At 36.6% G+C, this 27,171-nt stretch overlaps 1 protein-coding gene and 1 long non-coding RNA gene across 3 annotated transcripts in view; one reads left to right on the top strand and one right to left on the bottom strand.

The window, feature by feature from the left end:
- The window catches only part of LOC138701146 (uncharacterized), a 228,951-nt gene that overhangs the window by 171,027 nt on the left and 30,753 nt on the right, over positions 1-27,171 (top strand). The gene's annotated exons all lie outside the window — the stretch shown is intronic.
- Positions 991-26,752, bottom strand: LOC138701143 (putative fatty acyl-CoA reductase CG5065). 2 transcript variants are annotated; one of them, XM_069827750.1, is made up of 10 exons: positions 26,683-26,752; positions 21,913-22,111; positions 21,104-21,352; positions 17,323-17,468; positions 16,612-16,721; positions 14,655-14,847; positions 12,951-13,190; positions 10,652-10,777; positions 6,702-6,833; positions 991-3,094 (listed from the first exon to the last, which is right to left on the bottom strand). In XM_069827750.1, exons 2-10 carry the CDS (start codon positions 22,099-22,101, stop codon positions 2,929-2,931), a joined length of 1,551 nt encoding a protein of 516 aa, XP_069683851.1. In that variant the 5' UTR covers positions 22,102-22,111; positions 26,683-26,752; the 3' UTR covers positions 991-2,928. The 2 variants fall into 2 exon arrangements, with proteins under 2 accessions (XP_069683851.1, XP_069683852.1); XM_069827751.1 differs by lacking the exon at positions 26,683-26,752 and adding an exon at positions 26,463-26,669.

The raw sequence follows: 27,171 nt of genomic DNA, 5'->3' as shown, positions 1-27,171 counted from the left end.
TATTTATGATCATGTTTTAACAGAAACGCAGTCATAAAAGTGGCAAGTTTCCATTAAACACCTAAATATAACTTACAAATTTCAGTCGTCAGCTGTAGCAACGTGGCAGTGGAAAACGGGCAACGCTATAGCCAGGGCATTTAAAGTAATTAGATCCACCCCTATTATTGTTGTTGTTGTTTAGTCAACTGTCTGAAAAGAGGTCTGAACCTCAGAAGTGATATCAAGAAGGCACCACTTATGAGGCAACTAGGCAAGAAGATAATGGGGTATGGTGGCCAATTCCTTTAACTCTCCATTGCATACGTCGCCGACTAGCTACATATTACACTAGTCAGACTTCAGATGCATACAAACATTGTTCTTCCTCTGACACATATCGGCAAGAGAGATGTACTGCCTGATAATAGTTGTAGGTCTACATATCAGCCATAACCTCAACCAGAGGATATCCACCCCTATGCAAGCCAGTAAAGTGAACGAGTATAGATCAGCTCCAAACTCATGGCACTTGCCTGCGCAAAACAAGTAAGCCGAAAGGAAGGGACGGTTATTGGTAGTTGTAGTTCTCTTTTCTTAGCAGAAGACGATGAAAAGAAAGTGAGTTGGGGTAGGAGCTTTGTAAAGTTATCCTCCTGAGTCTTGAGAGTATAGTACACTATACCATACTTCATACATTATTATGATGTAGGATGTATGTGCAGGATTTTTCCAACATTTTTCCTCATGTCAGTGATTTTTTTTTGAAGTGTAGAAATTATATTGAACTTTAAAAATAAAGCAACAAACGTCTCAGGACTCAGGAGGTACGACTAACGTATACAGGGTGTCTCCAACTTCAGAGTCAAAATTATACAGATGGTAGAGGCTTCTAAACTGAGCAGTTCGACATAAGGAACCAGTGATTGGAAATGCATATTTCAGGAGTTTTAAAGTCTTGAACAAGTAATAAGTTTGAAGAACATTTTTGCAAGCTGCTTTAGGTTTTACACACATAAACAACTTACATCTCATAGCAACTGTTCAAAGTGGTGATCACTAGCCTTGATACATCCTGAACAATGCATGACATTTTGCTTCACTCTCTTAAATATCCCTGGTATCTGTTGTAGAATGAGGCAGGCAGGTAAGAATCTGGTGCTCAGGTGGTAATGAATATGAATTGGGCAGTGTTATAACCACATTATCTTGCAAACAACAAGATATTTAATGCTTTATTTCCAAAACAACATACACCTCATAGCAACAACTTAGAGCTCAGAGCATTGTTGAAAATGGCGACCATCTGTTTCAATACAAGCATTACAACGACGCATGACATTTAGTAAGCAATAAGAATAAATATCGCCATGGAAGCGCCAGACAGTTGTTTGTTATGAAAATTAAAGCAGCTTACAGAAACGTCCCTCACATACACTTTCAAGATCTCGTGGCGTCCGAAATATCCATGTCCGACTACTGGTCCCTTATGTCAAAATTCTCAGTTTAGAGTTCTCTATCATCTGTATAATTTTGATCCTAAAGGTTCGAGACACCCTGTCTAGTTTCAAATTGTGATATTTATTTTGTTTCACGCGTATTCCCCTGGAGTAGTGGAAGAGAATGCCCTACAGTGTTGACTTCATCAAGTAAAATAAATGGTTTATTTATTTATTTATTTGTTTATTTATTTATTTATTATTTTTTTACAGTCTTAATGAAATGAAACAAGTGTTATAAGAATAATAATTGAGAGTTATAAAATCATGTCAGTATAATATATAATACTACAAAGCTAAGTACAATAACTGATACATTGTGGTCGGGTAGTAACACAGAATGAGACGCAAATTAACAGCGCGACAACCACCTTCATACTAACCCATACACCCCCATTCTATCCTAAAAAATAGGATCGTCCCTAAGGAAGACAGAAATAGACTTCTGAGTGGAAGCTACCTTTTCAGAGTTGATTGTAAGGCCTGCTGTTTATGGCCAACAGCGTTGTTACATATTGCATTTAATTTTCTCGAAAGACTCAAAATTTTCAATAACATATCATTGGTCGTATGACAAACATTATGTGACCACTTTTGTCCCCAATGAGTAATGACACGATCTATAACTGATGTGAGTTAATGAAATAGATTTTCTTGCACATTGTATAGAGAACAAGAACGGTTGGCCCCTCGCCCAGTTGTTTGGAATAGAGAATCTTAACGTCGAACAGAGTGGATGGCCCTTCAAGTGTTACATTGCCTTGAATGTGGAATTTGTTTGCAGTTGCACAACGTTGGAGATGTTAAGTTCCAGCACACGTTGAAATATTATAAAGTCTTCTGCTGAAGCTACCAATGTGCCTCTGTTGTAGAGTAGGATATGATACAACCAATGCCAGCGTTTTTGGCGCGTGTCCATGAGTGAGCACTTGTTGCCAGTGCAGCTGAGAATTGTGCCACTCAACACGTCACGTCAGCAATCTGCCAGTCATAGTTGCCAGTCTTATCGCCTACTGACTGCGTCAAAGACAAGACACTCGCACTTTGCGTTTCTGGGGCGTGTCCTTGAGTACACTGTCCAGTCAGTGGCACCTGTTGCCACTTAGGCTGAGAATGGCACCACCTCATAACAGATGTGACATCAGCAATCTGCCAATCACAGTTGTCAGCTTTCTCGTCCACAGACTGTGACAAAGATAGATACTCGCTCTCGACGTTCCCATTACTTATTTCATGCGCCAGAAACGGTGTCTTTGGCTATACATCTGACTCTTCGTTAACAAACAATGTTTATGCAATTACTGATACAAATAATGGCACATGCTTTGTCATTACTAAAATGTTTTCTTTGTGTTTTACAATTTGTGCTGGCACATAGATTTTTAATAAACACATTTCCTTCACATTATTTATTGGCTCCACCCTGTGGAAGCTTCCCCTGCGGACTGCACTACAGTCTGATGTCGTGGGGAACCATCCCTCCAATGACCGGCACGTGCTGTAGCACCTCAGTGGAGTAGTTGAGCATGAGTCGAGCAGCTGCCACGTACTTGAGCAGCAGCCATATCACGAGCATGTAGAATGCCATCCTGGTGGCGATGTGGAGACAATAAAGCCTGAAAAATAATCTAGTATGAGTCAGTAGTTCACACTCCACTGTTACTATGGAGTCGAAGTCTTTGTTGGTAGTAATGTATCCACTCCAATCTTGATATAATAATACTTATTATTATTATACTCGTATTTCAAGAAAATATTTCTACAACACTTTCCTTGCGCGTGAGTTCCCGGCAGACCCACTCATAGGAAGACTCAGCGAATCTTTGAACTGTAGTCTAAGTTTATAAAAATGTTAGAACGTAAAATTACGTCCTCTTCCCCACTAGATAACTTCGCGAATTCACTGTCACATTAAAATGCAATATCCTCTCCTTGTTCTCTTGTGTTGTTCTTGTTATCCTTGTTTTCATTGTATTCTCCCTGTTCTCCTTTTATTTGTCTTACTTTTCTCGTATTCGTCTTGTTCTCCTAGTATTCCTCTTGTTCTCATCGTATTCCCTTTTTTCCTTGCATTTCCCTTGTTATCCTTGTATTCCATTTCTTCTTCTCTTTTCCTTCCTCTCCTTCTTTTCTCCTTGCCTTATCCATTTTCTTCTAGTATTACTCTTGTTCTCCTTCTACCACCTTCTTCTCCTTATATTTGTCCCGGGTGTATTCCCCTTGTTTTCCTTGTCTTTGCCTTGTTCTTCTTGTAGCAGTCTACATCTGATAAGTCGATAAATACTTGTATAAAGAAAATTACTTAAAATATTGATTTATTTCTTCGAAGGGTAAGCTACAATGTGTTGTTTGCTTTCAATTTCTATCCACCGAAAATATAAGCCCATTATTGTTAGCTTCTAACTTATGGATATCTGGGCAGCTGGAGATGTATTGGACATGAGTAATTTTTAACATTAAACAATACTCAACCCAGAAGGAGAGAAAAATTGTAAAGTTTTGACATAGAAGGTTTTTCTGTAAATTCTGACGTCACTCGTGGTACCATTGAAACTGAAGACTATTGTCAGTTGCTTACGTAATCTTCATTCCATACAAGAAGACTCCATATGTTAACAAATACACAACATGTCTGAAATTTTCATATTGGCTGCAGGATAAAGAATCTCTTTATGGCGCCTAGCACGTGACATTAATTAGTTGCTGTCTGAAAGCAAAACCTCTTAAATATTTTCGAAGTTTTAATAGGGAATTTGCTGTTTTTCTAATCCAAGAAAAAATACGATGCACGAAGTAGTTGGAAGAAAGAATGTGGTTTATAGGCGAGGAAAAAACGGGAAGTGTGATAGCACTGACAACATAACAAGGAGATTGTGTAATTCATCTATGTCTGCGTCACCATTCACAAGACAAGCCCGAAGATAGGAATGTTGTGTCAGTCAATCAGTTTCTGTGTTCTCCATGTAGCCTACTATGCAGGGTGTTTCAAAAGAGATTTAAAAAAAATTAGGAATGAGAAATAAAAAGAAAGAGAAGCAAAATATTTCCAGTAAAAATGAGTCCGCAAATTAATTGTTTACGAGATAGGCCTAATGCCATTTTGTGAAGCTTGGGGCCCACTGAATTATGAATACCAATTCCAACAAAATCAATGACAATTTTATATAATCTATAAATCATGAGACAGTAAAATTCATAGTTTTTACTTCAACACCACAGAAATGTGATTGAACATACACAAAAGAAACTTTTCTATTTAGACAACAGTAAAATTTGTGGATAAACAAGGTACAGTACAATATGAACATGTTAACTGAAGAATGCTATAGCAGATGTTCACTATGTTGACCATGCACTTGAAAGCATCTGTCTAGTCTTCCCGTAAAGACCCAAGAATGCGCTCGAACAATTCTGGGTCATTCTTCATTTGCTAGAAGGCATCTACAATCGGATGCTACAATTCTTCAGGTGTGGTGGTGTCTGTTGTGTAAACTAGCCTTTTTGCATAACTTCATATACCAAAATCCAAAGGATTTAAATCTAGGTGCAGGTCCTCCTCTACCTATCCACCGTTCACCATAAAAGGATATGGGATTAGGAGAGTGCGACATACGTACGAAGCATGAATGTTGCCGCTTTATCTTATTCAGGCGCTCTGTTCACTGGTGGCCTCAACCAGCAAAAAATGGCATTAACTCGTAAACGGTTAATTTGCAGACCCATGTTTACTGGAACTTTTTTGCTTCTCCTCGTTTTTACTTCTCATCCCTAAATTTTTGACCACCACTTTTGAAACACTCTGTATAGAATACAGTGTTGTTGCTGCGCTATGTTAAATTTACATGTTGTTAACGTCTGCGACATTTGTAATAGTGTAAGCTATAATGGCCTCCCTCAGATTTACGTCTCTTACGGAGAAACCATGCTAAAAATTTATGTCCCCTTAAAATTCATCTCTTGAACTTCTGATCCAACCAAGGTCGACTACTCCTTTTTAGTATGTAAACCTATTGGCGTCTGATTTTATAATACTTGCTGTCTTTACATGTAAAGTCTTAGAAAAAAATTTTGTCGCATAGATAGGGGAGACTGTTGTACCTTTAGCATAGTGTACCTTTGAACATTTTTTGTTTTTTATTTTTTGCTACTACCTAGAGGACTCAAACTGAATTAGATTGTAGGGAAAGCCGCTAAGTAGCTCTGGTCATAGTTTTGGTTTGATTTAATGCAAAGTGTGAGTTCTGTGAACGAAAGAATCTATTTTAGTACCAAAAGTAAATATTTCGTTCATTGATATATGTTATCTAACATAAAACCAGATTATATTTGCTATCGTCCATTAAGTACAATGTGTTCCCTATCATCTGGTGAGTAATAACATATTTTAATTTCCATGATTTATTCGAATCTCTAGTTTTGGTAGCCACATTTGTTTAAACGTGCACCCACTTGTACCTTTGGACACAGAACATCTTGTACCACGGAACATGTTCCAAGATACATAATTCTATTGGTTTTTGCTTTATTTTATTTTAAGATCATGCCACGAACTAAATTTGGAATTAAGAGGCCCCCAATTAATCCGGATGCCTTGAAGAAAGCTGTTGAAGCAGTTATTGCTCCTCCAGGAAATAAAATCTCAATCATAGCAGCCTTCTCTGGTTTATGATTGCAAATAAATTTTAAGTATGATTGTCAGTTCTTACAACTATATTCCCACCTATACAGTATTACATGTGTTCCAACTTACAAGAGGGTATGTTCTAAGGTACATGAACCTGTTTTACCTTTGAACATATTACATTTTATTTTTTCCATCCTTAATAGATGTGTAGAACAGTAAAATATATACACGAAGTTGTAAAGGAATCGTCAATAATTATTAAAAGTATTTTTTAATTTAAAAAATATAATTTCCCAAAATTAAAAAAAAAAATAAAATATGAAAAGTGTTTAAAGGTACAACAGTCTCCCCTACTTTACAAGTCCTAGAAAGGAGGCAGTGCGCATGATCAGAGGACGAACGACCTGGTTCGCAAGATAAGGACCTGTTGAGGTAATAAAAGTAGTTTTATTTCGTTGTACTGATCATGCGCACTGCCTTCTTTCTGGGACTCAAAGTATCTGTGCAACAAAACTTTTTTCCTGAGACTGTACGTAATTTGCATCATTTCATTGTCTGCAAATAGATTTATACAACTAGAACTAGACACCAGTACTTACACGGTAAGAATTCTTCGCCATCGTGGTAAAGACGACAGAGGTTCTTTCATGCAGTACAGTCTTGCTCCAAACAGCGCATTCTTTAGAAAATCCTCAACGTCGTACTTAACACTCGCCATGTAGAATGTATTCCTGAAATTAATTAATATTTATAGTAAATCACTTCGTGAAAAACTCATTAATAGATGTAGGTTTTTATGACACATGCTCTATAGAAGACAGTGAAAAAATAGGGTTAGGCCCTATAAATTTTACAATTCATGCAAAAGGAAGCATACTGGGATAATTTAATAGTTTTTTAAGTGGTTATTTAACGACGTTGTATCAACAACGAGGTTATTTAGCGTCGATGGGATTGGTGATAGCGAGATGATATTTGGCGAAATGAGGCCGAGGATTCGCCATAGATTACCTGACATTTGCCTTATGGTTGGGGAAAACCTCGGAAAAAACCCAACCAGGTAATCAGCCGAAGCGGGAATCGAACCCGCGCCCGAACGCAATTCCAGATCGGCAGGCAAGTGCCTTAGCCGACTGAACTACGCCGGTGGCCTAATTTAATAGTGCCCTAAAAGTCATTAAGTAGTTTATAGAGCCTATTTTAATCTTTTTTGGTTATATAATTGCATGTTCTTAAACTTTTATTTTACATTCTGTTTTCTTTTATTACACTTTATTGTATATTTCTTTTTCAATTTTTTTTCCACGTGCGTAACATTGGTAGGAAATGAATGGTTAAAAGTGTGACCAGCTACCCCTTTCTTCTACGCGCGCGCACGCAGTAACAAGCCATCAAAATCCCTTCTAATGTAACCAACTTGAAAGGTTTCTATGCCTATGCCTGAGTCTCTGTCCTCGTTAAGCAACCCATACAGGTGTCATTCATTCATTCATAGCGCTCCGCCCAAGGACAGGTCTTTCACTGAAAACCCAGCATTCTCCAGTCTTTCCTATTTTCTGCCTTCCTCTTTGTCTTCGCATATGTCAGGTTTCATAAGGCTGCGGAATTAAACTTGCAGTTGCAGTGTTTCGAAAGTGTTTTTGCATTAATTTCTGAGGTCCGAAATGACTCAGCGCGCTGAACTTCCATCCAATTGTCGATCCCCGGTCTGTCCGTGATGGAATTTGTGGTGGAAAAAGCATACTTTTGCACGGTTTCTCTCGAGGTACTACTCTCTCTTCCATTCCACAAACTCTTTCCACCGCTCCCTTATTTATTTATTTATTTATTTATTTATTTATTTATTTATTTATTTATGTATTTCCTTATTTACTTATTTATTTATTTACTTATTTACTTATTTATTTACTTATTTATTTATTTACTTATTTACTTATTTATGTATTTACTTATTTATTTATTTATTTATTTACTTATTTACTTATTTATTTATTTACTTATTTACTTGTTTACTTATTTGTTTATTTGTTTGTTTGTTTGTTTGTTTGCTTGTATGTATGTTTGTTTGTTTGTTTGTTTGTTTGTTTGTTTGTTTGTTATCTGACAATCTTCGCTTCAGTTCTACCAGATAGCACATATAAATACAAAACAGAAAAACAAACATTGATGAAATAATACAAATTAAATTAAAGCCCTATAGAGGGTCAACAGGGTCAAAAGAATACTATAGAGCTCTCATCGAGCTAATACAAGGAAAAAAAGAAAGAAAAATAGAGATAGCAATGATGATAGTGATAACTAATAATAATAATAATAATAATAATAATAATAATAATAATAATAATAATAATAATAATAATAGTTGTCTGTAATAGTTACAAATAGTCTGAATTAAAGTCTTCTCAATGGTACAGTGCTGAAGACTTTCAGCTTCGGGCTCTGTCTGAGGTTCAGACCTGGCTCTATCAGGGCTAAAGCAGAAAGGCCCACCTGTCAACGTCAAATTCCCGCAAGCCATTCAGGTCTCCCGCCCGACTTGCAACAGTACATTTGATCGTTTGAAAGTATTGTCGCTGTGTCCAGGCAAGAATCATACGAACAGTAAAAGAAATCATTTACATGATTTACTGTGTTGCTAATTAGATAACTTAGATCTGTGAGTAATATAAACTGAGGCTTGAAGAATGTCATTGAAGTGTTCTAAACTATGTCTAATAACTTACTTATGGCTCTTAAGGAACCCGGAGGTTCATTGCCGCCCTCACATAAGCCTGCCATTGGTCCTTATCCTGAGCAAGATTAATCCAATCCCTACAATCATTCCCACTTCCCTCAAATCCATTTAAATATTATCCTCCTATCTACGTCTCGGCCTCCACAAAGATCTTTTTTCCTCCGGCCTCCCTCCCAACTGACTCACTATATGCATTTCTGGATTCGCCCATCTCAAACGTCTGGATTTAATGTTCCTAATTATGTCAGGTGAAGAATAAAATGCGTGCAGTTCTGCTTTGTGTAACTTTCTCATTCTCCTGTAACTTCATCCCTCTTGGCCCCAAATATTTTCCTGAGCACCTTATTCTCAAACATCCTTAATCTCTGTTCCTCTCTCAAAGTAAGAGTCCAAGTTTCACTATCATACAGAACAACCGTAGGTCCTAATATAACCGGTATTTTATAAATTCTAACTTTCAGCTTTTTTTGAGAGCATGCTGGATGACAAAAGCTTCTCAACCGAATAATAATAGGCATTTTCCATATTTATTCTGTGTTTAATTTCCTCCCAAGTGTAATTTATATTTGTTACTATTGCTCCAAGATATTTGAATTGTTCCACATCTTCAAAGAATAAATTTGCCATTTTTATTTTCCATTTCGTACAATATTCTGGTCATGAGACACGATCATATACTTTTGTCTTTTCGGGATTTACTTCCAAACCTATCTCTTTATGTCTAATACCTGTTATAAATCATTAACATCCTGTTGGAATAGGAGCTGAATACATAGCTTTTGTTTTAATTACAACTTGTATTGCACTTCATGTAACTTAATTTCAATTTTACTTTGGACTCCTTTTATCTCTCGTGGCCTAATTTATACTTTTGAATCCTATTTTAGGTGCGTAAAACTAAATTTTTGTTCTCTAAAATTTCTAGTTCATCAAATACAGCAAGTGTTTTCTTCACGGTGTTCCGTCGCTGTATGCTCTGCTCGGGCAGAATGATGCCGCGTCCTGACGGCCCCGAACGCCACTAACTGGTCTTAATAAGCTATTCTGTTTAGTTTCTTATACGATCATATTCTGAAAATTGAATACCATAAAATTGAAATATTGGCTTGTGTATTCGCTGGTCATGAACTAAATATGTAGCATATTAAAAAAAAAATGAATTCACATTAGGAAGAAATAGGTGAAAAACTACAAAATCCGAAGTGTAATTATAATCCATTAAGTCACTGCATTTTAACCTTTTTCAATACGTGTCACATCACAGGCATAATTTTAAATCCCGCGGCACATTCATATAATCTAAATCAATGGTTCCCAATCACGGAGAGTTTTGAGGATTTCAGGAGGGAATGTGTTTGCTGAATATTGACTGACTTTTGCCGCATTCACGGAATGTTAACGCTTACCCTCCTGAGTCTTGAGAGTATAGTATACTATACCATACTTCATACATTATTATGATATAAGAAGTACATATGTGCAGAGACCCAAAGTATAGTATAATATACTTGCCCTGACAGTAATTTGCAGAATTTTTTCAGCATTTTTCCTCATATCAGTGACTTTTTCTTGAAGTGTAGAATTAGGCCTATATTGAACTTTAAAAATAAAACAACAAATGTCTCAGGACTCACGACGTTAAATACTTACTTTTTTACTACTCTTTTCACTTTTATTTTTGCAATTTTTGCTACGAAAATCTTTACTATTTTCATTTTCTCGCGGCACTCCAATTTAAAATGGCTGCATTAACATGTATATTACGAGAATTTACAGAATTTTTTTAATTTACTTCTACTTAAGTTCCATAGTCACCTCTCTTCATCAGACAATGTCTTCTCAATGGCAATAAAATTATCATTGTCGAATTTCCACTGTCTCATCGTGAAGTACTGCAGCACCTCCAGCCCAACAGTTATTCTATTCTGGATCCGAACCATGCTGAAAATAATTATATCAGTTTAGATTCGTTTTGTTTTTAGGCTGCCACACGTCCCCAAAAGAATCAAAAAGCACATATTGTGATGAATATTCAATAGTAATAATAATAATAATAATAATAATAATAATAATAATAATAATAATAATAATAATACTAATACTTACTTACTTACTGGCTTTTAAGGAACCCGTAGGTTCATTGCCGCCCTCACATAAGCCCGCCATTGGTCCCTATCCTGAGCAAGATTAATCCAGTCTCTACCATCATATCCTACCTCCCTCAAATCCATTTTAATATTATCTTCCCATCTACGTCTCGGCCTCCCTAAAGGTCTTTTTCCCTCCGGCCTCCCAACTGTAACTCTATATGCATTTCTGGATTCGCCCATACGTGCTACATATCCTGCCCATCTCAAACGTCTGGATTTTATGTTCCTGATTATGTCAGGTGAAGTATACAATGCGTGCCTTGTGTAACTTTCTCCAGTCTCCTGTAACTTCATCCCTCTTAGCCCCAAATATTTTTCTAAATAATAATAAATGTCAGAATAATTAATAGATGTTGAGATTGATGATGGATTTTTAAAATCGGTAAAACTCCATATCATGGCTTATTTCGCAAGGAAAGTAAAGCTGGCATGTAAAATAATTCTTGTCTCTGCATGAGAGAATTCCAGAGAAAACATATCTACAGTTGCTTATCTACAATAATCTCACTAGAGGTTTTGATTTATCTAGAGAAAATCAAAACTCGAGTGGGATTTAATTCACTATTACACAATTAGAAGAAAGTATATCAAGATTAGAGGAAATAAAGTACTCTAATACCATAAAATATTAATTGACTTACTAAATGTCTTGAAAATGTATTATTGTACCATCTCATCATTACCAATATTCCGCTAGATGGCAGTAGTGTGTTATGATTAGCTATTCTCTTGTTACCAATTGTGCCAACTATACAATCTTCATTGAACTCTATGGACGATTACTAGTCAAGAGGCTTTGTTGATTCAGTTTCATTTTTATTAAAACAGTTGCATTCCACTTCAATTATCAATACATATATTAAACAATCTCTGATACATGACTACCCATAATCTCATACTGCAGAAGCTATAACATAACATAAATAATATAAACAAAATAAATGATAGAAAAGTTTTAATTAAGGATGATGAACTAAACATGAATCATTTTAAAAGGTACAGTTATTGAAGGTACAATGTTGGCAAACAAATGCTAGGGAGGTGGTAAAAACAAACAAATTCTAGGGAGTGATAAAAACAAATGCTATGGAGGTGATAAAAATTGTAGGATAAGCAGCCATGATTGGTTGAAACACGTCGTTCCGTATCGTTTTATTGGCCAAAAGTATTATGACGTAGTAAAAGTGTAAAAGTATAGACTAAGTAAAAATCTGGGGGTAACATAATCGGTGCTTAAGATTGTCTCACCCTCGATCGTAGTAAAAACAATTAATAGCAATAGCAATTTAATAATTCGTTGTATTAGAAATTAAAACATAAGTAAATACATAATTTGAATTCACAATTCAATCGAATGACCGATCAGTGAGCAAGCTTAGGCTACATTGAACAGATAATTAAATAAAAATGTGATTCAGCGAATAAGTGGACAAAAATATTTATTGGGTTATTTTACGACGCTGTACCAACATCTAGGTTATTTAGCGTCTGAATGAAATGAAGGTGATAATGCCGGTGAAATGAATCCGGGGTCCAGCACCGAAAGTTACCCAGCATTTGCTCGTATTGGGTTGAGGGAAAACCCCGGAAAAAATCTCAACCAGGTAACTTGTCCCGACCGGGATTCGAACCCGGGCCACCTGGTTTCGCGGCCAGACGCGCTGACCGTTACTCCACAGGTGTGGACGACAGAAAAATATAAAATTAACAAGTAATAAATAACAAAAATGGCATAATAAACGAATAGGCCTCTTAAAATGCAGTAAGACTTACTAAAACACGAAGCAAAGCTTTGAGAGTTTCCAAAAACTTAAAGGTTAAATAACTTATTTTGCTCCACTATTTATGTTAATAATGGTATAGGATTCCAAACATCTTTTCCGATAAACCTTTGCTGTACAGAGGCCTCGCTGTAGTAAAATGGCTAAGAAAATGTAGTTATACTTTTTCTTGTGGATACTCACAATCTCTTTTGTCTTGCAAGAAGCATCAAGAAGTCTATGAAGAATGCAGGTAGGTAGTGGAAGAATATGATGCAGAAATAGTGCATCAGCCAGCTGCTTCGGATGTTTCCATCTGGATACCAAATTGTTGTTTCAAAGGGATTCTCGAGTATCAACTTGCGCCCTCGCCTCAGTAGTTCACCCCAGGTAACACGAACAAGTTCCCCAGAAGATATGTTGTAAACTGGAAATTCTTCAAGTCTGGACAAAAAAAAATCACATAATTATTTCTGCCACGTATTATTTTCCATTTTATCCAGTAAAGAAATTTTTAAGTCAGTAGTGTCAGAGTTGTAAGCTCCAAAAGCAGTTGTGGAGCTAGAGTCGGAGCTTGAACTTGCTTATGTTGTGGAAGCACCGGAGCTCGGAACAGGCATAGTGGAGCGCTCCGCTCCGTTTAGGCTGTGTCTGACAACGCTGTTTTAAGTGATCAGAAGGTCTCTGATCTCTTTCAAGAACTTCGCTGTCTGAATCCTGCATTATTTATAAATTAAGGATCAAAAATACTTTAAAACGATGCCATCCTAGTTTTAATTTGTTCTGAATCTTGGCCTGTGACGAAGAAAGCTGCAAGCAGAGAAAATATTTTTGAAGAACTTTTACAGAAATATCTTTTCAATATCGTCATTGTGTTGAAGACAGATGAAACAATTTCGAAGTGACACTTATTCGTTAAAGATGTGTTTGTAGACAAGTAGTTAGTGGTAGTGGTAGTGGCAGTAGTGGAGGTAGTTTTATACTATCCGTCCGTCTGGTTATGTCGCATCTCGGTTTCCCCCACCTGTTTCTACTAGCCCCTCTGTAAAGGCTAGTGGCTGGACTGTTAGGCAGTTTTAACTCTTTCCTGAAAATATTTGCTATAGGTATAACTTTTTAAAATGAAGGGCCCAGTAGAAAACTTCAGTATAGGCAAATATTATGTTGGAAATGATGTCCCACCGTTTCAGTGCATTTGTCCACAACATTGATTGTTGCTTGGTTACTAAATTATGGCATGTATATATATATATATATATATATATATATATATGACGTAGGAATATACATTACTAGTACAAACAATACATACGCATAGTTATGTTATGCATTCTTCAGTGTGCGATCCTCATTTAAATTGAACTAACTGTAATTGTTTTAGTAACGTTGGTAGTAGAATTATTATTATTATTATTATTATTATTATTATTATTATTATTATTATTATTATTATTACAAAATATTTTTTTTAATCTGTAGAAGTTATTCAACATGTGCGAGAAATAGTCGACAGATTTTGAATGGACCCATCCACCGGTGACAAATTCTTGTACGTGCTCTAAATATACGACACAGGTCCTACAGCTTTACTTAGTTCCCGAAGAAAGACACTCTAATTCTATTGCCTTTGGCAGTTTTCACACCCGCGGATAAATGGTTAAATCAGATGATGTAAGAGAACCGAATTCCTAGTGTAATACTTCTGTATAAAACTGCCACACCAAGAGATCCGGATTCAAATCCTAGTCGATCTATCCTGAATTTATAACTTGTATTGGGCAATCCCGTGATCCAGGCAACACAGGATGGTTTATGCGTCTTTCGTAAGATTACTGTGTCTCAAAACTTTTCTAGTGACCCTCGTACTAAATTACAGATAATTAATTATATTTTTATACGCATACTCACTTCTCATTTGCTGTTTTCCGTGCAATAACAATGATACTATTAATGGCGACATCCACTGGTATCACCTCTGCATAGCAGCTGCCATCACACATCATGGTACGAATCACACCTTTTCCTGCACCCACCAGAATCCCGACTGTACCGTTCAAAGTGTCAACCCAACCAGGAAGGGGCTCCTTAAGTGCTGGAATAACTGCAAGAGAAGACAGTACCTTTAGCTTACCTTCTTCACTTCTTTTATTATATCAAGTACAGAGAAAGTATAACGGTGATAAAATGTTGAAGCGTGCCTTTGTAAACCAATAATGAATATAATTTGGGAAATTTACTGTATCAAATGCTTTCAGGAAATCTATAAGTACATACATTGTAGTTTCTTTTATGTCGTATATTTCGACAGGCTGAGAAACGGGAAGGTAACGGTAAGCGTGAAAATACAGTCAAATAAATTTGATGCCCGATTTCTCCTTCTCTACTGATGTTCCTTAATTTATTACATTTTTTTTAGTTAGGTACTATTTTACTACAGGCGAGGGATGGTGCGCGTACAGTAACTACGAGTACGAGTAACTGATCCCACGATAGCATCTACTCGTATCTCATTTATTAGAAATTGGAACCATCATTTTCTTTTGCCATTTCTCTAGTGTGCATAGGGTGACCACACGCTTAAGACGTTAGATACAGCTTACAGCAGTAAAATTTTGGAAATATTCAACACTTTTTTTCCTCCATTACTGTATCTTGTACAATAATGAAAATTAATATGTATAAAACACTGTCCTTCTGCTATATGGAAAAAATATTTTTACGATGCGAAACAAGTAAAGAGGTCTGGAATTTGTTTATGGCTCCCCCCTTTATTTTGCAATGTTCTATTCATTTTTTCTCCGTAAATGTTTAGTCTTTAATCGATTGATTATATCATTTATTATATATTGATCATGGATAATACATTATAAACAGTACACGTCCTTGTCCGGCAGATCTTGGACATTCATGTAATCTCGTATCTGAGGTTGTTTATTACGTCAGTAATGACCACAACAATTAAATCGTTACCACAGTACCATAAAGTGTTTCATGGGTGATTGCTTCATTAGTGGATTGCTTGATTGATTGATTGATTGATTGACTAGGACGTTGTTTGGTTAGTTGGTCGACTAGTTGGTTGGTTGGTGGATTGGTTGGTCGGGTTGGTCGGTCGGTCGGGTTGATTTGGTTGGTTGGTTGGTTGGTTGGTCGGTCGGTCGGGTTGATTTGGTTGGTTGGTCGGTTGGTCGGTTGGTCGGTCGGTCGGTCTGTCGGGTTGATTTGGTTAGTTGGTCGGTCGGTCGGGTTGATTTGGTTGGTTGGTCGGTCGGGTTGATTTGGTTGGTCGGTCGGTCGGGTTGATTTGGTTGGTTGGTTGGTTGGTTGGTTGGTCGGTCGGTCGGTCGGGTTGATTTGGTTGGTTGGTCGGTCGGTCGGTCGGGTTGATTTGGTTGGTTGGTTGGTCGGTCGGTCGGGTTGATTTGGTTGGTTGGTTGGTCGGTCGGTCGGGTTGATTTGGTTGGTTGGTTGGTTGGTCGGTCGGTCGGTCGGGTTGATTTGGTTGGTTGGTTGGTCGGTCGGTCGGTCGGTCGGTCGGTTGGTTGGGTTGATTTGGTCGGTCGGTTGGGTTGGTTGGGTTGGTTGGTCGGTTGGGTTGGGTTGAGTTAGTTGGGTTGGTTGGTTGGTTAGTTTGGTTGGTTGGTTGGGTTGGTGGGTTTGGTTTGGTTTGGTTTGGTTTGGTGGTTTTTAATACTCAGCACTTGACAACTAACTCATTACCTCTTACTGATTGAAATACGTATGTTTGTCGGGATGTATAGTTGACATCGTATGTTTCATTTTTATTGTTTAACTTTTAAAACGCACCAAAAGTCAGGGTATAAGCTTACGCTAAACCTTAAGGCTATCGTAATATTTTTCTTACCGATAGATGGTCTTGCAACACACACAGGGATTCTGTCTCTGTATTCATACACCAGAGCTTCTGCTAACCGCTTTGAATACGTGTAGCAGTTAGGATGTGGACCTAGCAGTCTGCAAAGTAAGGGGAAGTTAGAAACAATGGAAACATACAGTATAGTCGTAGATAATTTAACCCTCCAGTACTCGCGCGGCATACGTTTGTAGTCCACTGCTGTTTATTATGTCATTACATCCGCTTTCAATGCTGATGGCGTGAAATTTTCAATTCCTTCCTGTTACAGTTTAGCTCTGATGTCTGTAGTGTTTCGATGTAAATTGACCTTTTTCTGTGTAGTAGTATGTATGTATGTTTTTAGAGTGGATTTCAAATGTAATCCGTGCGAGTGCTAACGCCAGTGTTTTTAACAGGAGAGAATACAAGAACATATCTTCGATTTCCTTATTTGTAATTTGATTTATTCCTATAAGCCGTTCATAAGACATTTTTACACGTATTGTCTATCGTTGCAGTAGTTATTTTATCCTGCAATATAAATGATTACGTGGACGTATTTGATAATACAGAACAGTTCCTTCTACCACTCGCCACTGGTTAGTATATTTATCACAAATTCTTACCTCGTACATTTCATTTTTATATTTTGTAATTTATAAAAATTCTGTAAACTTCGGCTTATATGAAAACTGACAATTTTAATAAGTATTCACACACCTGGGTGTGAGCAGTTCAATGGATTTATCATCAAGCCATTCCATGGCTCTCATCACGTCATGGGGGTTATGGGGTGGAGGGTACATCTTCTCTTCCAAGACTTCATATTCGCAGTGGCAGAAAGCTGTTGATAAGTGCACGAACGCCTGTGAAAAGATTAAAATAGATTATGAGACATAATTTTATTTCTTTTGCCTTATTAGCTAAGAAAATGAAGCCAAGTTAATGCTGTGGAATCATACTTGTAAATCATTCTAATTTCAGTTTTAATGAATCGACATATAGGGATTATTTTCGAATATTATTGTAGCATCGGTTAAGTAACGTCATTATAATAGTTTTCAAAGTATAAGTTTGGATCCTTCCACGGTGTTCAGGATTAAATATTTGGCTATTTCAACCTTATATCCAAACACATTGTGTCTTTAAAGTAAGTCCCACTTATTTACTTGAGTGCGCTCCTTGTATAATGGCAATTGACTTAATATATATCAACATAGCCTATATGTCGTACTTGGAGTCAGGCCACAAAGGGGAAAAACACTAGAGGAGAGGGATTCGATCGGGTGCTTAGGCTTGAACGTCGGTGTAGCTCAGTGGTTAGAGGACTTAGTACATAGAGCCAAGGACCCGGGTTCGATCCCCGGCGCCGGAGAGAATGTTTCTTCTTTCTTTTAGTGGGTTGTTTTACGACGCTGTATCAACATCTTAGGTTATTTAATGTCGGAATGAAGTGAAGGTGATAATGCCGGTGAGATGAGTCCAGAGTCCAGGACCGATAGGTATCCAGTATTTGTTCATATTAGGTTGAGGGAAAACGCCGGAAAAAGCTTCAACGAGGTAACTTGCCCCGACCGTGATACGAACCCGGGCCACCTGGTTTCGCGGCCAGACGCGCTAGCCGTTATTTCACAGGTGTGGACGATTTTTCTTCTCTAATAATCATTGTTACCATAACAGATATATTCTGTAGTACCAAAAATTAATCTTTACGTAGATAAAATAAAAGGGTTTGAAAAAAAATAGTCATACTTTTAAATATTATTTTCAGTGACAAATAGGCCTAGCAGAAATTGGCAAAAAATAATTTACCATTTGATTCACAGTTTAAGATATATGTATATTATGTTATTAGGTCAAAATCAGTTTTCGAGGAAAATAGCACGTTTTAGAATCAAATCATTCATATACACTTTCTGCATTGTACATTTGGCAATTACGACAAATCGTTTATTTTCATCATGCCAAACACTAAATTACATTGCATACATTTTATCTTTCAACACTATCGTAAGTAGAGTGGAAGTTGCAGTTCACAGCGCAGCTGCATATGTGCTGTCCTCACTGAGCGCTCTGTTATGACGTATGAATCAAGAATATGCGAGACAATTCGTAGAATGGACAATTTTTTACAATTTTGAAATTGTGAAAGTGCTAAAAAATGCTTACCTTTTCAAAGATGATGTTGAAGACTTGGAAAGATAAAATGTATGCATTATATAGCTATAGAAACATAAAGTATTACTGTCGTATTTGGGTGGAAACACTGTTCGCAACCGATGGAAATGTTCCAACAATACCAGTATCAAAATTCCTACGACTACAACCTTGAGAACCTTGTTCACATGTTACTGCTTCAAAGCTGCATGCAGGTTTATTAGAAGCTATTGTACTTTTTTTCAGTTCATACTTTGCAACACGTGAGTTGAACAGTGCAGTAGAAAACTGATTTATTACATAATTCATAACTGACTACGTATAACTCAGAACTACCTATAATTAAGTTCTGCGTCGTTTTAATCGTTTCTTGCTGAAAAATGAAAACTTGCAAGAATTGTTAACTGTAAGGAAAATTTTTAACTTACAATCACAACTCTGACACTATACTCATATATTACCTTTATTTTTTCACTCTGATATTTTCTTTTAATAACATTCATTTCACAAAAATATATTCAATTAGTAGGTACTTTTAAATGGTCACAAAAGTACACAACAAACAAACTGCTGATTGAGTTTTTTTTTCATCCTTCACCCCCCCCCTCCACGTTTGAATTTAAAATTGCACCCCTATCTTCAGACACATCATTTTAAAAAGGATGATAAAATCCTATTCGTCTACCAAAATAGTAATAATAATAATAATAATAATAATAATAATAATAATTTTCTTTATTTTTTATTTTTTTTTATTTATTTACTAATATTTACTGTGCTGTACAACAGCCAGGAGCCAATAACAGTTCAGCACTTGACAATTTAATTAAAAAACATCAATAATAATATAAATTACAATGAAAGTACTGTACATAGGAATAATTATTGAAATAATGACAATTAAAAATAGTGATAATTGAAAATGAAAGGATGGAATTATATAAATGAATATAATACCAATGATAACGAGAATAATATTATAATACATATCTAAACAAAAGACATAAATTAATAACTGATATAAAACTCCAAAAAGTATATACTACACATTAAATGGATCCAAGTTCAACCCATGCATATTAGCATATTTTATACATCTGCAGAGAGGGAGATTTCTATTGTAAAAATTTTTATGAAATCTTAAACCCTTAGCAGGAATACTAGGACTGATACTGCTTAAGAAGGATTCACAATCAATATCATCCTTAATGACTTTACAAAAAAATAAATAATCAAGATCTTGATGTCGGGCAAATAAACTACAGCAATTAAAATATTTGTATTTAATCTCATATTTATAATATCGGAATTAGATAAAAATCTATAAAAACACAAGGAAATAAATTTTCTTTGAATATTCTCCAATTTAGCCGAGTTAGTGCGAGTAATGGAGTTCCATACAACAGATGCATATTCAAGCTTGGATCTAACCAATGTATAGTATAAAATTAATAAACACATAGGAGTAGAAAAAGAATACGATGTAGATCTAATTAGGACAAGCATTCTTAATGAATGGATATAAATAGATTGTACATGATCATGAAAATATAATTTAGAATGAAGTCAGACACCAAGATCTCTAATACTATTTTTTCTAGTAATTATGACATTATTAAGATAATGATTAAATTTTAGGGAAATAATAATAATAATAATAATAATAATAATAATACTTACTTACTGGCTTTTAAGGAACCCGGAGGTTCATTGCCGCCCTCACATAAGCCCGCCATTGGTCCATATCCTGAGCAAGATTAATCCATTCTCTATCATCATATCCCACCTCCCTCAAATCCATTTTAATATTATCTTCCCATCTACGTCTAGGCCTCCCTAAAGGTCTTTTTCCCTCCGGCCTCCCAACTAACACTCTATATGCATTTCTGGATTCGCCCATACGTGCTGCATGCCCATCTCAAACGTCTGGATTTAATGTTCCTAATTATGTCAGGTGAATAATACAATGCGTGCAGTTCTGTGTTTAACTTCCTCCATTCTCCTGTAACTTCATCCCTCTTAGCCCCAAATATTTTCCTAAGCACCATATTCTCGAACACCCTTAATCTCTGTTCCTCTCTCAAAGTGACAGTCCAAGTTTCACAACCATGCAGAACAACCGGTAATATAACTGTTATGCGATGCTATCGTATAATACAATAATCACAATAATATTTCAGTCCACTTGACTCTAATTTTTTACTCTTACAGTCAATTTCAAGGGCAATCATTCTTAAGCTAGCCTTTATAACTCTGCTAGACAAGTCACTGCATTTTTAACGCTACAGAGCTTAATCTAACCTTTCTCCCGCAATAGTCTGCGATACTTTCCCAGTACTTTTACCTTCAGCTGTTTCATCTGTACACACAGATCCAGTATTTGTTTTGTACCAGTCGTGTTGTATGTCACTGCAGCTTTCATCCCGGCCTCTAAACGAAGGGAGGCAGCCATGTTGAACACAATAGTGACCTCGGAGATGAGCTGTTGTTTCTGATCCTTTTGGATACCCAATTCCTGTAATGAGAGGTCACCTTCCACTGCTACAAGCTTCTTCATAATCCCTGGATTGCTTCCTACCAGTTTCTCGAACAGCTGTAATAAGTAAGATGGTCATTCACTTTATTAAAATAATTCATATTGTAGCAAATATAGCTTTTTCATGGCATTTAGTGATGTATTCAGAGGATAGCCCGAGGAGAGTTTCTCTTCCCAGATTCAACTGCGATTTGTAGTACTTAAATTTGAAAAGACTCTGAAGTACCGAAGTGGAGATATGGCATGAGCTCTTAGCGGTTTGAAAGGTAATAGATAATACTTAGCCTATAGCCTATGTGTAATGTTCATTTTCTTATAGCCTATGCAATCCAAAAAATTGTGGAAATCCTCTAATGAGAAAAGTCCTCAATAAAAGAAACAAAAAAGCAAATGAAAAAGTGAACATATGGGCAATTCGACTTAAACTTCGATCCCAGTACCTCCTGCATATTGTGAACTACTAGTTAGTGATGTTAGTAACTCGGCTAGCCCACTTATGCAAGTACAAACCACGACTAAATGTGTACTCAAGAAACATAGGTCCCTAGCAATAACACCGTTTTCAAAAGTAGCCTTCAGACCCTGTAACGTGGTTGGTCAAATAAAGTTTTACTCACTGGTATCTTGGCCATCGCCTCAATTCGAGCAGACGGCTCTACCCCTCGTTTAGCTCTGGCCAGCACATAGATGCGACGCACCCCTGGACAGCTCCTCAGCAACTTCTCGAGCAGCACCTTGCCCATGAACCCGGTGCCTCCAGTCACCAGAATCGTCTGGTCGCGGTACCAATCCGTTATCAGCGTCATCTTTCAGCTGCTGCAACACAAACACCTCAAATATGTCTATTTGTAAAGTCACACGAGTTTTAATATCTACAAAATTCTACATTTCTATATTCCTTGGAGAGCGTGGAGGCCACAAACATCCACAGATCATTCTATTCCTGAATACACGGCGGATTTTTAGTCATGGAATCATTATTTAGTAGCGTGTGCAGTGATAGAACCTTGTTGAAAACATACACAATCATATGTAAAATTTAATGGAGATTCGTGATATGTAAATTTTAATATAGGGTGTCATTTAAAATAATTAGTTTACTGTCACACCCTGTATGTCTGAATAACTAAAGGCTCCCCCAAACAGACGCGATACGGAATGCGTTACGATAGCGTTACGATTTTGCGATAAATGTTTTCATTGCGTTCAATGATTGTGTTCACACACACGCGATTATCGCAATATGCGTTATTATCGCAGCAAGTAGAACGCGACGATTTTGCGTTCTATTCTCCCGGAGATGTAGATCGCGAGAACGCCACGCGTTTATTTTGATGCTGGGTTGAAGTGTGTCATTTATGGATTCATCTTCAAAGGAAGAGGAACATCTCTTTCTTGGATGAGGATCGTCGCAGGCAAAGCAGGTGCAGGTAAGTCCATGGTAGTCATGTATGGTTAAGATAAACAATATAAAAAGTTATAAAGTGATGATTTAGCTTTTCTTTGCCAAGAACGTGAAATAAATAACAAGTACGCCTACCCGATTATAAACTTTATTTTTTTTTTAATTTGCTCTTTTTGTTGCAGAAGGTTGTGGATTCACGAGTTAAATGCCACAAGGGAAGAAAAAGATTAATTTTATACCTTAGTTCAACAACTAACCTTAGCACTCTGCTAACCTTGAAGAGCCTACTAGTAAATAATTTCAATGTTTAGAGTACCCATAAAATAACGAATTTTAATGTGAAGTAAATTCAGTAGTAATTTATTCTAAACATACCTACGTCTAATGATTTACTTACATAAGTATATCTAGAGTGTGGTAAGATATTGAAAGTAATAAAACTCCGACAAACAAATTACATATCTTTTTGTTTCCACATATTTTATTAATTTTATATTTCTGCACAATTATTTATAATATTGTACAAGCATTTTGCAATTTGCACAAATGATTTTTTTTTTCATTTTTGCGACAGTTATTTATTTTCTAGCTCAAACCCCGCGTCAGTCTACAAGCCAGTATGACATCAAATTATAAATAAATAATTGCACTTATTGTTTACATCTAACTTTGTAGCTATCTCCTTCCATTTCTTCTCCTTTTCCATGCCACGGATTTTCCTTTACGAACTCAATAAAAAATTCCACGTTCGTTTACAAGTAATCCGAAATCGCAATCTGTGAGCACAAGTGATATACACCTGTTGAAGGTAACTGGTCTTTGCGCTGTGGCTGGAAAACTAAAATCCGCATATGTGGTCACCCATTACGATATTCTGATTGACTGGAGACTTTAGGATATCGTATATCGCGGTCGCGCCAGTTTGGGCACCTCTTCGCGATAGTGCGATATTGCGTTATCGCGAAATCGTAACGCTATCGTAACGCATTCCGTATCGCGTCTGTTTGGGGAGGCCTTAACAGTTTTCGAACACTGGCATAATATTGTATGGTTTATTTCCAACAGTTTTTGTATAAAACTTTTTTTGTAAAATTAATATTTAAGAAGTTATTAACAATATTCCATACTTATTGTTCACTCTATATAATAAAACATGATTAAATGAAAAATGCAAATAAGTACAAATATAATACTCGTATATACAACAAGATAACAGTAGTAATTAGTTAGATAATATTAAGAAAATAAATATGAATGACAAGAAAAGTGTAAAGGCCGATATCACAGAGCTTTCCTAAAACTATATTCGAGAGACTGGATAAAGTTAAGTTCCTGTGAGATGTTGACAAGAATAAAAAATAGAATTCAACTTTTTAAAATAAAATTTACCGATACTCTCAACATGAGTAATCGGTTCTTTCAAATGAAATGTGGTACATTGCCTTACATAATGAAAATTGCTGGGTTCGGTTTTTGTCATGTATTTTGTTTCTATGATCTGAAACTAGCCATCACGAATACCCCTAGGCTATCGAACCATAGACTAATTTAAAATACGGCCTCGGTCTCATGTGTAGGTAAAAAGTGCACAATATTTTGACAGTCATGCACTTCGGAACGAAGAGGGGTAAGGACTGACATTGGTCAGAATAAAGAATTCGCAGCGATGGTAATGTAAAGAATGAAAACATCATCCTCGAAGACATTCCTGTAAGTGGTGGAACGTAAGATCTTAAAATCAGAAGGGCTTGGAATGAAACACCCGCTATGATACAAGTCAAGTGTCTACACCTGTGGAGTAACGGTCAGCGCGTCTGGCCACGAAACCAGGTGGCCCGGGTTCGAGTCCCGGTCGGGGCAAGTTCACCTGGTTGAGATTATTTCCGGGGTTTTGTCTCAACCCAGTACGAGCAAATGCTGGGTAACTTTCGGTGCTGGACCCCGGACTCATTTCACCGGCATTATCACCTTCATTTCATTCAGACGCTAAATAACTTGAGATGTTGATACAGCGTCGTAAAATAATCCAATAAAAGAAAAAGTAATAAAATACAAGTCAAGTACCTCATTAAGGGCTTAAAGTCTGACGTTAGCAGTCCTATCTGTTAATAAGTAGGTGAGGGTAGTTGGGACATAAGTGTGTTAAGAGGAATACTGACAGTACATGGGGTATAAGCATTTTAAATCCCTTTAAACAGTTATATCATTTTTAACAATTTTTGTAAATTAATTTTTCAACTTCTATTGTTTGTAAATAATTTACTTACTCATTTACAAATGGCTTTCAGATAACCCGGAGGTTCATTGCCGCCCTCACATAAGCCTGCCATCGGTCCCCGTCCTGAGCAAGATTAATCCAGTCCCTAGTGCCATATCCTTCCACCTTCAAATCCATTTTGATATTACCCTCCCATCTAAGTCTTGGCCTCCCCAAAGGTCTTTTTCCCTCCGACCTCCCAACTAACACTCTATATGCATTTCTGGATTCACCCATACGTGCTACATGCCCTGCCCATCTGAAACGTCTGGATTTAATGTTCCTAATTGTCCGGAGAAGAATATAATGCGTGCAGTTCTGCGTTGTGTAACTTTCTCCATTCTCCTTTAACTCCATCCTTCTCAGCCCCAAATATTTTCCTAAGCATCTTATTCTCAAACATCCTTAACCTATGTTCCTCTTTCAGCGTGAGAGTTAAAATTTCACAGCCATACAGAACAATCGGTAATATAACTGTCATTTTATTTATTCTCTCGATTAATATTGATTTTTCTTATTAATTCCACAAAGGAGTAGTTACACACCATGAAATACGGGAAGGCCTATCAGATCTCTAAGAAATTATAATGGATGCATCGAAAAACTATTGTTCCGGCTCATACAACAAAGTATGAATTGAAAAAAGGCCTCAGGAGCGTTCATGCTCGCGATCACTTTTTTATTCGCGTGACGTGAGCACCAAATGTCATTAAAAGAGCACGCCTGTACAAGGGATTTCACTGCTATGAAAAAATGTTTGCTGTGAACAATGATGGAACCTGTAGGAGACTTAATGACATAATAATATAACATTTTAAAATTCCTTTTCAGAACGGAAATTTCTATTTGTTCGGATCAAATTTCTGCACAATTATAGGACAAAACTAAAATTGTTTCAATCATTTACTGTCATAATACATTGTTCTTCTAAACTGACTCAGCATATTGGGAATTAAATCAATGGCTTTCCCAAAACATACTATGAAATGTTTCATATAAAACAATTTTTATCTCGAAAAGGAAGAAAAAAGAGTAAAATTGTATTAAACTTTTTATTTGAAATATCTCAAAGAATAACCCCCTAAAATGAATGACATTATTTACGGTTCACCTTGTATGTAAGAATATTTCAATAATAATCATAAATTTTCACATATATGAACAATAAATCTGTTATTTATTATGAAATAAGATAGCTTTTTGTAAATACAGTAACTGTAATTTATTCTTTAATGAAAATTATTGTTAAATTTGAATTAATTATTAGTACCCTGTGGATTATATTGCATCTCCAAAATATAGCAGCTTCACTTATTGTAAATAAATAAGTTGGTTTATTATGTTATTAATAATCCTGCTCGCCGATCAACCGAATGCTGGCCTCTTACTCACATGCCTCAGCGAAGGTGAACGATCATCCAACCAGTACGGTAGTATCGTGTGGATAGCACGATGGTCCCCCAGGTCGTTAAAGCAGACGCAAGAAACCGGATTTCGCTACTTACCGTAGCTCTCCTAATCCATTAAGATGCTTGACGCCTGTTCCATAAACACCACTCGCCGAAATTTTATGAGAAAATTTGTTCCCCCATGAGGACTCGAACCAGCGTCCATTTCGTGACGCGAGTCCAGACACTTTGTCTTAAATCACGACGCTTAAGCACGGGATGTACTGTAATTACACTGGCTTAATTGCTGAAGGAGTTAAGGAGCTGCTGACCTTACCCGCAGAACAGTGAGAAGCAACGTTCAGTCTAACTTCGGGCGCACCTCGTCCGGCACTGAAGAAACTGCTGGCAGAATCTAGGCAGTTGTTCTTAAGAACACCAGTTCCTCCCTCTTCCACGTCCCAGTGCCTCCGGAACTGCAGGCTGCGTAATATGCAATACGAAAAGCGACTATTGTCTTTTTTTTTTTTAACTGCAAGGGTTCCGAGCTTCGTATCCTAGTCAGGCGTGCAACTTTTTAATTTGGGAAATTCATAACGATACTTATGGTGGACAAATTCGCAGTTGAATTCTTCTCGGGATTTTCCCGTTTCCCCATTTATAAGTATTCCTGCTGATCTCCATTCCATTCTCATCTTTATAGCATTTCTCCGATCACTGGTTGGTGAAGAAAAGAGAGAGGTGATCTAAGGACATGTGGTAATGCTTGCACGAAACTTTAGGACAGTCGATTCGTGTGGGTGTAAATGTGCCTAGCTAGCGATTA

The sequence above is a fragment of the Periplaneta americana genome, chromosome 6, assembly GCF_040183065.1.
Source record: "Periplaneta americana isolate PAMFEO1 chromosome 6, P.americana_PAMFEO1_priV1, whole genome shotgun sequence".
Classification (NCBI taxonomy): domain Eukaryota; kingdom Metazoa; phylum Arthropoda; class Insecta; order Blattodea; family Blattidae; genus Periplaneta; species Periplaneta americana.
Note: the sequence above shows the minus strand (reverse complement) of the source record. Positions and strands in the feature narration are given on the sequence as shown.